We start from the raw sequence: 14,846 nt of genomic DNA, 5'->3' as shown, positions 1-14,846 counted from the left end.
GCAATTGGCTTTGTATTTACTCAAGCAGGAGCAGGCTGGCATGGAGGACACATGCGGAGTGATACCAAGGACCTTCCCAGAGAGGACTGTACCTGGTTGCAGCCAACGGAGATGAGGTAGTCGCTGGCCCCCATCCAAAGCAGCCGAGAGTCCTTGCTGTTCTCGTGTCCCTGGGCACTCTGCAAGGCACACATGGGAGCACACTCAGTGTGTGCAGGGCGCGCTGGGGGTGCACGTGCCTTTGGCGTGACTAAGGGGTGGCCATGAGCAGCCCCGGTGCAGCACGGGCAGAGACGGGCGCTGCCGCGTGGGTGCCTTGCAGCCGGGCTCGCCGCGAGGTGCCCATTGTGCCAGCGGTTTCAGGGTGCTGCAAGCGGTGACAGCCCTTGGCTGCGTGCTCAGTGCCGGCTCGCAGCAATGGCAGGGCAAGCAGGACGGGGCGCACAAAGGCTCTGGCCCAAGGTGCTACCCGGTGCCGGCACAGGGCTTGGAGCTGGGCGTAGCCGCTCATGCTGGCGGGCACGAGAAGACAGGGCCAAGGAAGCAGCAGAGGAACTTACTTCCCTGGGCGCATCCCAGCGTTCACCATCCTTGCCAAATCCCAGTTGCAAGAGGCTACCAAGATGCCAAGGGTCAACCCCTTCCTCACCACCGCCAGCCCCACTCTTCCTCGCGCACTCTGTGACCCTCCAGCCACATCCCGAGCCCCATCCCAGCGCATGGCCCCCGGCGCCGCTTCACCAGGGACGGCAGGGGAAGGGTTTCTGCCCGCCCGGCTGCGCCTGCTGCTGGCTCCCATGTGGCCCCCAGATGGGTCCTGTGGTTGGCGGGGCCCCAGCGGGACGCGCAGCCAGCGCTGGCCCCACCGCGCACGGGAGGCTTGGAGCCCCCTTGCATTTTTTTTTTTAATGGAGCTCCCATAAAACAGCCAAACTGCTCACGATTTAAAGGCTGTCATGGAAAAAGCGAGGATCTCTGCCAGCGCTGAGCCGAGCGCGGCGATTCCAGCACCGCTCCGCAGCCACTGCCTGCGGCCGCTCTCCTCCTGCAACCTGCCCGGGCTTCCTGGGACAGGGGGCACGGAGGTCCCCGCGCTGCCCAGCAGGCCAGCTCCTTCCAGCAGGCTCCTCGGCGCTCCCCAGTGCCTGGCACGGGCAAGATGTTGCCCTCTCCCAGGAGGACAAGACCGGCCCCTGGCCATGTCGGGGAGGGATCAGGGTGCCCGTGCTCCCGATGGGCCAGACCAGCCAGGGCGGGAGCAGGTGTGTGGTGCTGAGCTCCCGTTCCCCTGGCGCCGGCCCGTGGGCCCCGCTGGCAGCCCAGCACCACGCAAGGCAGCGGGGCCTGTTAGGAAGAGGCAGCACTGCCCAAGGCCGGCATTCCCAAAGGTGGCAGGTGGGATATGGCCTGGGGGGCCTTCCCTGCACCTGGCAAGCTGGCACAGGGAATGACTCCTAGCAAGCACAGGCTGCCTCTCGGCTCACAGCTTCGCTGCCAAGCCGAGACAGGCCTGGTAGCAGGGACCATATCCCTGATTCCTGCCAGCTCCATCCCACTATGTCGTGCGGGAGCTGCTGTCTGGGTGCAGGGAGGAGGCGCACGGAATGGCACCACTCTGGCCCCTTCCTGCTCCCAGGGCCTTGGGATGCCGTCAGGGCAAAGCAGAGGGCCAGGGCACCCACGGAGCTCGGCATTGTCGAGGAGGAGGAGAGGCCGAAAGGCAGGCAGGGAGCTGCCCCTCCACGCCAAGCTGGGCTCCCAACACAGGGCTCTGTGGGCTGAGCCGGGGTCTCAGGGGCAGCACATCTCAGGGGGCTGGGGGTGCTGCCCCGCCACCCGCTGCCAGCCCAGCACTACCCGCGCGGTGACCTCGCCGGGGCCGGGACGCCCGGGCCAGCCCCTCGCCGGAGCACTGCCGCCTCCCGGCTGCGCGCTCGCCCCCGCCGCCGCGCGGAAACATGTTTTCTGCATTAGTTCCATCGCGGGCCGAGCAGTACGTATGTCAGCAAATATGCGGGAGGCTGGGGCTGGGGCGCTCCGGTTTCGGCGGCGACTCGGGCGCCAAGCTCTGCGGGTACTGGAGGTGGGTGCGTGGGGCGGATGCTGCGGGGGCCGCCCTCCTGCCCCGCTGTCCCCCTGGGGGCAGGTGCTGCTGGGGCTCGTAAGGGATGAGGACGGGTGAACAACGAGCCAGCAGCCTGGCACGGTCCGGAGGAACCTGGCGGCTTGGCCAGTGCCCCGAGGGACACCGTGGGGTCCGTGGGTGCCAGGCAAGCACCCACGTGCTTGGCCCCCTGCCTGCATCCCCAGGGCACGGAGCAGCCGCGGAGCAGCCGCGGGTGCCCCTCCTGCACGTCCTCAGGCTGCTCATTCCCCGGCAGGCTCGGAGGAGAGGCACGAGCAACGGCAACGTGGCAACCGCCGCCAGCGCTGACTCCGGGCGGGCGCACGGGGAGCCCAGGAGGCCTCCCAGCTCCCGCGCCGGGGGGCCCTGCCTATTCCAGCCCATTGTGCAGGTCCAGCCCAGCTGGTTTGAAGCAGCCTGGACTGGGGGGAACACAGGCTCCCTCCTCCGAGACCGCACAGGGAGGATTTCCCTGTGCTCCCTCCTGGTACTGTGCCCTCCCTGGGGGGACACGCCAGCCCCTGTGGAGATGCCAGCCCCAGGCGCTGGCTCGGGAGCCCCCAGCTGAGCTGCTGGCCGCTGGGGGCCGTGGGGGAGCCAACCATTACGCACCAGCCGGGGAAGGGGCCCGGCACGGCCAGGGAATGGGAACGGCGTGTCGGATGCAGCTGTTGGCAGCGGAGCCACGGGCGGCTGTGTGAGCTGGTAACAGCTGGTGGCGGCGAGCGACGGCTTCTTGGCTTCGCCGCCGGCTGCCTAGGAGAGCACGACACAAAGCGAAAACTGCTCCCTGCGCCAGGACAAGCGCTGCCTTCACGGGGGATATTTGCCTTGGGCCACACTACGAGGGCAGGGGGAGACATGAGGGGGCCCAGGGCAGAGCTGGGTGGCTCCCGTGGCCGCGAGCGCCAGGAGAGGCAGAGCCGACCTTGGCTCGGCCGCTCGCGGAGGCCGGGGGTCCCGGCTGGCTGCCTGCCCTGGCCCAGTCCTGCTCCCTGGGTGGGGCCTGGAGGTCTGCAAAAAGGAAGCAGAGAAAGTTCCAAAGTCCTGCTGAGCCGCGAGGGGCTGCCAGGGAGCCTCCCCTCTGCTCCAAGCGTGGCTGCGGGGGCCTGGGGCAGCGCCTTGCCCTTGCACGGCTCAGCCTTGCCCGTGCCCAGGCAGCTGGCAGACGGCGGGTGTCAGACCCCCGCGGGGAAGCAACAGCAGTGGCGGGATCTGCAGAGACCCCAGGCACAGAGCCGGGATGAGCCGCGTCTTTGCCAGCGGCCGGTGGGGCAGGAGAGGCCCTGAGGGACCTCTCAGGCCAGGCTGCTGGGGCAGAGACATGGGCAGAGCCCTCTCCACATGCTGAAAGGCTGAGGGCCGTGGGCGTGCGGGGGGCACGCGTGTCTGCACACAAGGAAAGCAACTGCTTCCTCCATAGAAGAGTCCTGGGCAGGAGAAAAGGCTTCTCGGAGAGCCTCCTCCCGACGGCGCCGGGAGGGTTAACTCGGAGCATCCTCAGTGCCTGCGACCCCTCCTCCAAGCAGAAGAATGTGAGCTCCCAGCCTCGCCAGACACAAGTTATTCCAGAGGTAGCCAGGAGAGCAGAGCGGCTTGGCGAAGGCCAGCCCAGCCGACGCGCCCAGCCAGCCCGCAGCCCTGCAAACTGCGCACCCGCTCCCCGCTTCTGGCCACAGCTCAGGGAGAGCGCGAGCTACAGAAAGCCCGTGGAGAAAGGCCAGGGCAGGGCTCGATGAGGGGCGGCCTGCGAGGCGGGAGCGCTGCGAGCTCCAGGAAAGCTTGAGTTGTGCGGGCAGAATGCACCCTCCTCCGTTCCCCTCTGAAACAGGAAAACACGGACACAGGCCCAGCTACCAAGCAATGATGAGGCCTCTCTGACCTCTGACTGTAACAGCTAGCAGAAGCTGCCTCTCCTCACAGGCCTCACTGAGCTCCCGCGACAAACGATTGCTGTCACATCCACTGGCCTGATGTGGAAAGAGGTTGCAAACTTCCCCATGGTGCCGGGGGCACCCAGACTGCTTTCAAAGTGTCACTTTCCCTACCCCAGCAGAGGAAGGACAGTGCAGCAAGCGTGTCGCCGCGGGGGGCAGCGCTGGGAGAGCACCTCTCCCACCTCACCCTCCAGCGGAGCGTCCCCTGCGGCATGGGGAGCTGGGCAGCCTCCCTGCACCAGCGAGGAGGGGAAAGTGGGGGGACGAGAGCAGATCTGCACCTAGCTCATGGTTTTAAGCGACCACGGGTGCTTATGTTGGGGCCCAGAGCCAGGGGAGAGCATGGACAAACACGTGAAGGCAGGGGCTGAGGCCAAGAGCAGGAAGATAAGGGAGATCCATCCTGTCACAGCTCAGCTCTCAGTGCCGGAGGGATCCCACCCTGCTGCCACGGAGCTCAGGAGAGGAGCTCCTGCTCTCCAGCTGCTCCTCCGTGCCCCTGGCGAGGCCAATCCCAGAGGACAGTCACAGCTCCGCAAGAGCAGGGAGGTGGGTGGGCTCCCAATGGGGGCAGCCACCAAGGCTGCGGGGACATTCCCACCTCAGCAGAGTCCTCACACTGCTCTCCAGCAGGCAGGAATGCTGCTGAGGGCTTCCAACCCATTTTGACACCGTTCTCGGCTTTGTCTGCAGCAAGATGAGACGAGGCCTTCCCCGTCCTTCCTAGCACCTGTACCGAAAACAGTTGGGGCCCGTGGTGCTTTTTTCTCACGAGCTACAGGGCCGGGGTCTATAGCGGGAGGGCATTACTGGCCATCCTCCACCTCAGGACCCCGGCTCGATCAGTGCCCTAGAGAGCCCTGCAGCACCTCTGCCCGGCGAGGAGCACCGCGCTCACCGTGCCCTTGTCACCGACATGGGACCAGCACTGCGTTCTGCACAGCTTGGCACTGCTGACTGCAGGGCGGCCAGGCTGCACCCGAGCACCCAGTCGTACTCCCCATGCCCCTCGCGTCCCTCCTCTCCACACCAGCAGATGCCAAGCCAGCCAAAGTTGTCCCCACCGCACTGGCAGGAGGAAAGGCAGACGGGGTGCAGGCAGGGAGAAGGACAAGATCGTGCCCCCTGCACGCCCACGGTCCTCGCGAAGCCGCGAAGGAAGCAAAGGGCCTGTCCCGAATCCGCCTCTACTTCCCCATCCCTGCAATACCAAGCAGCATTCCTGAGAAGGAAGGATGAGGGGGAAGCAGAGAAGAGGAAATATAAACAGTCCCGTGCAGCTACGCTGGGGAACAGAAGCATGAGAGATCGGAGTGTGCGTTACTATAAATAGGCAGCCCAGAGCTAGGCCAACTTTTTCAAAGCTTCCCACGGTCTCCTTGGGAATGTGGGATGCTGTGGACTTTCCCCCAGCCTGGAGGAAACTGCTGCCGAGGCTGGGAGTCAGGTACCCCCGGGGTGACCTCGGCGTGGGATACCGAGCATTGGGGCGGGGGGAAGGACGGCCAAGAGCCTCTTGCCGTCCTCACGTGCCTTCCTGCCGCACGGTCTCCTGGCCCCTGGGCTGAGGTGACAACGTGCCCATGGCCATGTCCAGCTCCCCAGTGGAGGTGGAGGAGCTGCATTTGGGCGCCCCAAGCCCTTGGGCACCGCCATTGCACGGGGCAGGCTGCTGGAGAAGCTGTTGCAGCATCCGGCCGGAGAAGACAGAGCAGCTGCGCGGCAGGGACGCGGCAGTCCCCAGGGACTGGCCGCACGGCTCCCAGCGCCTTCCCCTCGCCCGCTCCCACCGTCAGCCCTGCACGGGGTGACGCCGGCAGCGGCTGGAGGACACGTAGGCCCCGGCACACGCTCCCTGCAGGCTGCGGCCGCACCGGGGCACACACGGAGGTGCCCGGCGGGGCCGCACCGCAGCCGCTGGGCATGTGGGCCGGCCACTACGCAGGGCACGGGGCAAGTGGAGCGGCCGGCGCGGGGGGAAGTGGAGCGGCGGCCGCGCATTCCTGCCGTGGCCCGGCGCGTCGCCATGGCAACGCGGCCTGCGCGGCGCCCGCTCGCCCCCCGTGCCAGGGTGCCGGGCACGGAGGGGTCACTGCCCCCGCGCGCCGCTTCCATTCGCACCCCTGGGCAGCACCCGGGTGTTGCTGGGCCCTGCCGCCTATGCCCACCGCCCTTGGCCCTGCGCGCCGGCACAGGCTCCACGGGGAGCCATGGAGAACGTGAGGCCGGGCAGGCCCCATCCCGGCGCGCAGGGCTCTTCCCTCGCCCCCGTCCCGCTGCAGCCCCGGCGGCGGAGGTTTCTCGTGAGAACGGAGCGAGCACCGCTCCGTCCCACGCTGGCCACGCTTGCCGGCTTCCCCAGCAGCCGTCACCAGCGCCGCCTGCCCCCAGCGCCGTAATGGGAGCCAGGTGCCGGCCAGATGCACGGCGCTCGTGCAGCGTGTGAGCGCGGGGGTGGCGGGGCGCACGCCGAGGCGGCAGGGGCCCGTGGCCCATCCGGCTCCGCGGCCTGGCCCAGCACCGCTGTGCAAATGCTGACCTCGCACTGGGTCCGTGCACCTTGGTCCCACTCTGGCCCAACGCAGTGTGTGTCTGGCTTGAGGTGCATATGTGGTTTTGCCCCTTGCTCCTCAGCTCCGCCGTGCAGGACAGGGCCCCAAGGGGGTTACGGGCTCCTGTTTGTAGAGGACACGTGTGACGCCAGCCCCCTGCAGGCTGCCGAGGCCCTGCACACTGTCCTCGCCGCTCCCGGCCTCTGCCAGCGTGGGAAGTGCGAGGAGCGGGGCTGGCAGAGCGCAGGGCAGGTGGAGGTGCCGCCCGGGCACCCTGCCAGCCGCTCAGCTCCCGCACTGGGGAGGCCCCCGGGGCACTGGCACACTGGCCACGGACGCTGCAGGGCCACTGCTCTGCTCCTGCAGCGCTGAGCTGCCATGCAGAGGTGCCCCTGTGCCATGCTGGCCCTGCACTGCCTGTCCAGCCTGCTGCCAGAGCAGGGATGCCCCATCGGAGCTCCTGGATGCGAGTGGTACCCAGATGTGCCTCAATTTAGCAAATGTGCCCTCCTGGCACTCTGATCCCCCGCTCCCGGCTCAGCTCCTGTCCTGTGAGCCCCCAAAGGGTGGGCTGGGGGGAGCTGGGAGCGCGCGGGGGAGGAAGGGCCTGTACGGAGCCTGGCTGAATTCCCAGGTGTCGCAGGGACAGCAAATGCAAGAGCGGGACAAGCAGGCGGAGGTACACGGAGCCCCAGTGGAGCAGGCCCCAGAGCCAAGGCCAGGAGAGACCGGATACAACTGCTTCCAACAAGGGGGTCAAGATAAGGAAGCGACTCCGCACAGTGGCAGCGGGTCCAGAGCACGTGGGAGGGAAGAGCAGGCCCTGGCGCGGAGCACGAGGAGCTCGGCCTTGGGAGGAGCACCAAGGCCACGGCCAAGAATGACACTCACGGGACCTTTCCGAAAGGACTTTGAGCTCTCTGGGAGTGGGGACAGGCACAGGGGGAGCAGGGCTCGTGGAGCACAGAGACCAAGAGCAGCTGCAGCGAGGGGTAGCCCTGCTGCCCCGTGTGGGGCACAGAGAGCCCTGTGCCACCCGCCGAGCAGGACTGAGCAGCCAGTGCCCAACTAGCCCGGGCCCCGTGTTGCACTGGCTTGGGGTTGTGCCCAACTAGCTGCAGCACCAGCTCACGCTGCAGGCAGGGCAGCAGCCGAGCAGGGCCCACGGTCCCCTGCATGCTACAGAGCAGCGGCCAGGACTTCGGCTACGTGCCAGCAGGACGAGGTGACGGCTGCTCCCCAGGCACGGGGAGGATTGCACCCTCTCGCCTGTCACAGCAGTCCACCCTGGGCGGGAGGATGTCCCTGAGGGGATTTAGCTGCATGTTTTTCTCCGCTGTTTCCCCAGATGGCCTCAGATGAGCTAGGCAGCCCACAGCTAGTTTAGGGATCCCAGGTAGTCACACTGGGCAGAGGAGCCCATGAGGTTGTGCCTCCCTGCTCCAGCCCCGCCACAGCAGGGGTCCTGCCGGGTCCAGCAGGGTGACAGCAAGGCCAAGCCATACGTCAGCTTTGGATGTCCTTGGGGGGGTCAGCAAGCCCCTGGGCACCTCTGCCCCTGGCAAGCTGCTCTCGCTGCACCCTGCCCTCCATCAGAGCCCCTGCTGCGTCACCCGCAGCCTGGGACACGCTCAAAATAGCTGTGAGACACAGAGCCAGGAACAGCGGGGCCCGGCCCCAAGCCTCCCTCGGCGTCAGGACAGCCGTGCCCTGGCTGTGCCCCTCGGGGTGCAGCCCGGGGAGCCCGCGGGCGCTTCCCTGCAAGCCACGGAGCCGGCGCCCTCCCCGAGCCCTCCTCCCGGCCGCGGCCTCGTGAGCGGCGCAGGACGATGCTCAGGACAGCCCCCAGGTCGGCATGCGCTGCATCCCTGGGATGCGAGAGCGGCGCCAGGCCCAAGAACAGGGCCACTCCCTCCCCGAGTCTCCCAGTTTAACTCCTCTTGATTGTTTTTCCCCCTTGCTCTAAAAAAAGGAACAGCTTAATGAAGCAGGCTTGGCAAATTAAGAAAACCAGCCGGAGGAACGGCTCGCTGCCGAGACAGCCTTTCAGCACCGCACGCTACAAAGGGACCGGCGAGAGCCCGCGGTAGAGCCGGAGCCAGGGCCTGAGCCCTCCACCTGAGCTCCTCCTCTGAATGGAGCTGGCTGCAAATCCAGCCTTGCTATTCTCGCCTCGCCGCTGGGGCCAGCTGACCTGGAAAACTCATTGCACTGCTAACCTTGTTCACCGCCGTAAAAACCAGGAGACTTCAAAGATTGGAGCGCGAGAGGCGCTGGCACCGCTCGGCAGCCCCAGGGTCACCCCGTTTCGTAACCGCGCTGGCCCCCAGGAGAAGGAGCCCTTCCAAAAACCCCGGCCCCGCGGCAACAAGGGATAAAAAACAAAACACAGGAGTGTTATTCCTCTTGGCTAAGCAAGCCCTGCACAAACTTCCAGAGGATTTATGGCATTTTAAAGTTTTCCCCTTCAGCACAGTACTTCTCCAAGACTAAACATCTTCATTAATTCTCGGCAAGACGGGGTTACGGCTGCGGTGCTGCAGTTCTCGGCAGCAAAGGTGCATATTTCTCTTGGCAAAGCCCGAGTGCAGGCGAGGGGCGCGCGCCGATCCCGGGCCGGAGCAGACAGCAGCGGAGGGAAGCGATCTGCCTGCTCCGAACAGACACCATCATTCACACGTTATTTTTAATAGCTCAGCTAGACAGAGTCCACCCGCCCTAGGAGACTTGGCTTGAGCGCGTGGAGCTCATGGCTCTGCTGAAATGGTGCTGCACGAGCCGCCAGGTCTGGCACAGGACGAGCCGGGGGCAGGCAAGGAGGGGAGCAGGGCAGAGATGACTTGAGGATGGACACAGGCTGCGTTGAGGAACAGACACCCAGCACTTTCCTGGACGTGCTGGGCACGGGAGCAAAAGAGAGGCAGGGGCACCATGGAGGGCTGGGAACACTCTACTCTCACGCCCGCAGCAGGACATGCTCTGGTCCATTGCAATGCCAGGGCACCGGTTCCCTCCCGCACAGCCCCTCTGGTTGCTCCCAGACATGGGCCAGAGAGCATCGTGAAAACGGAGCCCAGCTCCGGAGAGTGAGATCCCACCCCACGCAAGCGGAGAAACCACTGTGACCCAGCGGAACACGCGCTGAGGGACGCAGGCAATCAGGGCCACCAGGAGACCTAATGCCGTAACTGCACCAGGACGTGGCAGGAGGGAAGAGCAACAGGACATCAGGGAGCCCTGTGGCTCTGGCCAAGCAGCAGGCCCCGGAGGCTGCTGGCTTGCCGGACCCGCGGCCGTGAGCGGAGGAGAGGCCTGAGGAGCAGTGCAGCCCACAGCAGGGCATGGCGAGGGGGTGGTGAGATGGCTGCAGCCACCCAGGCCCGGCCTCCACCGGCTCCTTCCCCTTTCACAACCTTCTGCGCAAGAGGGACGGCAGTTTCTGACAGTGAGAGCCCCAAAGCCACAGGAAACCTCTAATAAGAGGCTGTTTAAACGCCAAGTTGAAGGCAAGGCCCAAGTCCTCATTTCCTGATCACTGTTATTTGCTGAACCGTGCGGATCCAGCTGCCCAGACCTCACCCTTGGCAGATCCTCATGCGACAAACCCTTGTGCTCAGCTCCTGCGCGGCAGCACAAAGGCCAGGAGCTCCCAGCCATGCTGGAGCCCTCGCCGGCCACAGGCCTGGGGAACGGTGCCCATGGCAGCCGTGGGGCTCCTCCATGGGACGCGGGGGCAGGCGGCAGCAGCACAGCCCTTACGGCTGCTGCTCGGCCCAGCAGCAGCTTGGGGAACCAAGGAGAGCTCAACGGCCCGGGTGGGCGGGCAGGGATCCCACTCACGGGGCGGGCAGGTGACGTGCTGGATTTCCTGGGGCAAAGGAGGAGGCAGGTCTGTCCCCACTGCCAGCAGCCTGCGGAGCAGCCACCGGCATCTGAGGAGCCGGGGCCTCCGGCAGCCCCTTTGAGCTGCGCTGTGGCTGGGACAGAGCAGGCACCGACCTATCCTGCGGCAAGCACCCCCACCGAGGAGGTCCCCCCCGCCCCCCACACAGCACGCAGGCAAGGCCAGTACCTGTGACGCAGCCGCGCTGGCTCGGGGGTCAAAGATCCGCAGTTTCTTGTCCTGGCAAGATAAAAAGAAAACAGAAGGAGGTTAAAGACCCCAGGGCCAGCAGGATGTAAGGCCCCATGGTGGGGAGGGCTGAGCACCAGCTCCAAGAGCACCTTTCCTGTCCTGCCCCACGCTGCCTGCTGGGATGCAGCGCCAGGACCTGCTGGGCCTCACCATGCCCAGGCACCCCCCAAAATTGCTCCCAGAACCTGAGGGAAACCTCCAGACGTGAGCTGCAGCCCAGCCAATTGGAGCAGCAGCTGGATTTGAACTCTGGACTCATGGCTGTGAAGGGAGAGACTCACCCAGGCTGCCTGCCCACTCCAATCTGCAAGGAGGAAAGTGAGGGCAGAGATGGCTAAGGAGACATCACTGAGCCCTATGCAGCCCTGGCTGGAGGTATATTGAGCCTCCTGCTGAAAGGCTCTTGGAGGCATCTCAGATGGAGAAACTTCAGGCTCATGGCCAGAAGTGCAACTGTGAAACAGGAGATGCCATCAGGGGCTCTGTGGAAGTGGGACCTGGCAGAGCAAGCCAGCACCAACGTCAGCTCCCCCTCACTGGCACTGAGGATGTGGGGCCTCAGGGAAGCTGACGCCCTGGCCTGTGAAGTCACCCTGGTGGCCACAGACCCCACTGGCCTCAGTGTCGCTGCTGACCCAGGCTCTGAGGTTCTCCCTACGGAAACAGGGGGCCTGCTGCATTTCACCTCCCGAGCGGCAGAGCCAGCGAGAAGCTCCCCTGGGTGCCAGCCTGCTGCCAGGGTGCTCTTTGCTCTGCAATGACATGCGGCTGGATCTGCTGCAGTTCCTCAAGACCCTTCATGGCCTCACACCCTGCAGACGAGGCGGCGAGCCTGACACAGGCAGGCCCGGCTGGCCCAGGCCCGGCTGGTCCGCGCAGCCCAGCGCCGTGCGGCGCCGCGCGAGCCAGCAGGCTGCAGGCGCCACCTAGCGCGCCCGCCCGGCTCGGCCCCGGCACCCCTCGCCAGCCTCAATTCTGCCCTTTTCCACCCCAGAACAGGAGCCGGTGCTGGCACCGCAGGAGCAAGCCCAGCCTGCATGGCAGGGGCACAGCCAGCCCCGCTGCAGAGGAGTGACGAGGTCCTGTGACACCCCCGAAGGTCCTTGCATCCCCTTCCCTGCATGTTTGGCCCTTTCCCTCACCCCAGCAAAATAAGCCATGGCCAAAAAGGACCCAGAGGGCCAGGATGGGGAATCAGGACCGGGGGAGGCAGTAGGATAAAGCTAGAGGAAAACAAGCTTCCATCCCTATGCAGCTACCCATGGATTTCTGCTTGCAAAAGAAGGTGGGTGCCTCTCCAACAGGCTGGCAAGGATGGAGAGGAGCCACAAGGAGGGCAGAAAGACACAGAATCCAGCAAGCAGGCAGCACCCAAACCCTCTTGCCTTGGCACTACTCTCGGGACAAGTCCAATCTCACCAGTCGCTTTTGACCCATGCTGTTCCTCTAGGTTAGACAACAGTCCATGCAAGATAGGTCTGCAGGCTGCAGCCGCTGTCCTTCCAGTGCCTGTGCTCTCTTAAGTGGATTTACACCATCACTGGAAACATCTTGTGTGGAGGAAAGGGACCATTGGCAAATGCTCACAAAATGCCATACAGGAGCCCAGAAAATGCCTGCTTGGTCCCGTGAGCACAGCAGCAAAGAGGGATGTGCGCTCAGAGGCTAGCTCCTCTGGTGGGTTCATTGCGCACAGCTAAGGACACCGCCCTGGACACCAGCTCGGTGTCGGGTGCCGGTCCCGAGCGCTGCCCCGCTCACCTTGCACGCAGTGCCCAGGAGGCGGCCGTCCTGCTTCCACGACAGGCTCTGCAGCTGGTCCCCGTGAGCGTCCAAGGCTGGGAGAGGAGAACATGGTTAGGGCCTCCAGTGCGGCCTGAGCCCCTGCAGTGGCTTTTGCCCCTGCAAGGACAGAGCGGGGCCGTCCCGCCCCGGGGCTCAGAGAAGGGGCACAGAGCTAGCAAGGTTTGGCAGCAGGAGCTCTGTTTGCCACCGTGCTGCCTAGTTGTTTCCCATCTGAACACTCTGGTTTTGCAAACTGATGCACTTTTGCTTGAGAAAACCCTCGCGTAGGAAGCGGATTTCTCCAGGCTGACTCCACGTTTCTCACACAGGCAGCATGATATCACTGGCTTTTTTTGAATCCAAAGCTGTTAAACTCAAAATCTAAACCATGATGGCACGGCTACACACACAGCCTTGAGAGACCTCTGGGTCCACACATCCCACATTTGCCCAGGGAGCAGAGCCCTTCAACAATATCCTGAGTCTGACTCTTTTCCTCTAATGAGCCTTTCTGTAAAGCACTTGATTTCCAGGGAAATCCAGGGATTTCCAGAGTAATTTTGTCATAACCCTGCAGCCCATGTGGGAGGGACACAGGGAAGAAGCTGTTGCTTTTCCTCCATTAGCTAGTGGAGGGCTTCCCAGGTGACCTGATGGGGCTTTGCCTGAGCCTGAGGATCTAGGACTCGAGGGGATTGTTGCATTTGTGCAGGGAGCATCCCAGCTACACTGGCAGCTCAAATCATTGGGAAGGAGACCCTCAGCAGGCAACGGCAGCCATGTCCTCCCGCTCGCAGTGCTGGAGGATACCCAGGGAGCGGGATCTGTCCCTGCATGGGACCCCAGCAGAGCTGCTAGAGACGTGCCAGGCAGCACAGGAGCTTGTGGGCTCTGCGCCAGTCTGTGGGAGCCCCCACACATGCAGAGGGGCTGTGCCACTTCTCGCTGTGCCCAAAAGCTGCCTGCACTGGCCATGAAGTGGCACCAAGGTCCAGACCAGCCCCTGAACCCAACGCTTGCGCAAGGCAGTGCCGGGCATCATCACAGCAGAAGGGAAACCCGTGCTGCAGGGCCGGGTACGTCTGAGCCTACCTGTCAGCGACTGCTGCTGCCCCACGTCCCAGACGGTGACTCGCCTCCCTGCGCCGCTGGCCAGCACGCCGTCCGCTGTGGGGTGGAACTGCAGCAGGTCCACGGGGCAGCCGGCGGGCGCCAGGGTGAGCCCGGCGCTGCGGGGCAGGTCCTGGCCACTCCGGGGCAGCCGCCACACCTTCACCTGCAGCCCGGCAATGAGCTCAGCGAGGGGAGGCGCTTCTCTTGCTGCACCCACCCACCAAGCCGAGTCTCCGTGTCCCCATGTCATCTACTCCATCCCTCATGGTTTGGGGACTTCCCATACCTTTCTTCAAGGCTAGCACCCTCCAGCCCAGGCTCTTTTTTCCATCTTTCCAGATCCATTTTCCTGCAGTATCCCAGCCTTTCTTCCAAAGAACAACGAGCCACAAAGAGAAACACCAGAGTCCCACCATGACTCCGTGGGTCCCCACGGTGTTAAACACTCACCGTTTCATCGGCAGAGCCCGTGGCCAGCAGGAACTGATCGAATGGCGAGAAGTCAAAGTCTGTCACCACATCTGGAAGGGAAGGGAGCAGAGGCTTGTGTCAGCATCACCGCGCTCCGAGTTCCCTGCAGGGAGCATGCTCGCTCCCTGCTTGGCTCTTCCCTGCTCACAGGCCCTTTCAACACACACACACCACCCTGGAGCTCACGGCCGTGACCAGCCCCACCGAGGCATTTCAGAGCCCATTGATTCTGCTATTTCAGCCTGGCCGCTGGCTCGGCACGTCAGCGCCTGGTGTCCCTTCGTCTTCCCAGGCACGCGGACAAGAACCCCAAGAGGCAGCTCTGCACAACTGCGCTTCCCCACCTAAACTGCCACCATTCAGCTTTGGCTTTTTTTTTTCAAGAGAGCTTTGAATGTCGTGCGTGGCAGGACACGGAGTGTACAGCAACACATGCACAGTGCTGGGAGCAAGGATAGACCCAGACACCCGCACAACCTGACAACCTTCCCACATGGCTTTATGAATTAACTGCAACAACCGCGTTTCATTGACAGCAAAGGGCCTGAACAGAGTGGCTCGAACTGCAGCAAACCCGGGGTACAAGCCCTGACTTTCCGTTTCCTTTGCTACCTGCCCTGGGACACCACACTGATTAAGGGGCACAAGGGAAACTGCCCTGCCCAGGAGTCTGCCGACTCCGGTCTGCAGCGCTGGCAGCCAAGGCTGGGGCTGAACGGGGCAGCCCC

The 14,846-nt window shown here is 64.5% G+C and overlaps 1 protein-coding gene across 1 annotated transcript in view; it reads right to left on the bottom strand.

Annotated features, from left to right (window-relative positions):
- Positions 1-14,846, bottom strand: part of LOC104574864 (coronin-7-like) — a 42,244-nt gene that overhangs the window by 22,771 nt on the left and 4,627 nt on the right. Inside the window, exons 4-8 of the mRNA XM_088523102.1 lie at positions 14,098-14,168; positions 13,627-13,810; positions 12,511-12,587; positions 10,687-10,737; positions 93-179 (exon numbers count right to left, since the gene is read on the bottom strand). Of these exons, the coding sequence (XP_088379228.1) occupies positions 93-179; positions 10,687-10,737; positions 12,511-12,587; positions 13,627-13,810; positions 14,098-14,168 (470 nt within the window). The remainder of the gene's footprint in view (positions 1-92; positions 180-10,686; positions 10,738-12,510; positions 12,588-13,626; positions 13,811-14,097; positions 14,169-14,846) is intronic.

The sequence above is a fragment of the Tinamus guttatus genome, unplaced genomic scaffold (genome assembly GCF_059628265.1).
Source record: "Tinamus guttatus ecotype Peru unplaced genomic scaffold, ASM5962826v1 Tinamus_guttatus_pri_ptg000172l, whole genome shotgun sequence".
Lineage (NCBI taxonomy): Eukaryota > Metazoa > Chordata > Aves > Tinamiformes > Tinamidae > Tinamus > Tinamus guttatus.
This window is presented reverse-complemented; position numbering and strand designations above follow the sequence as displayed.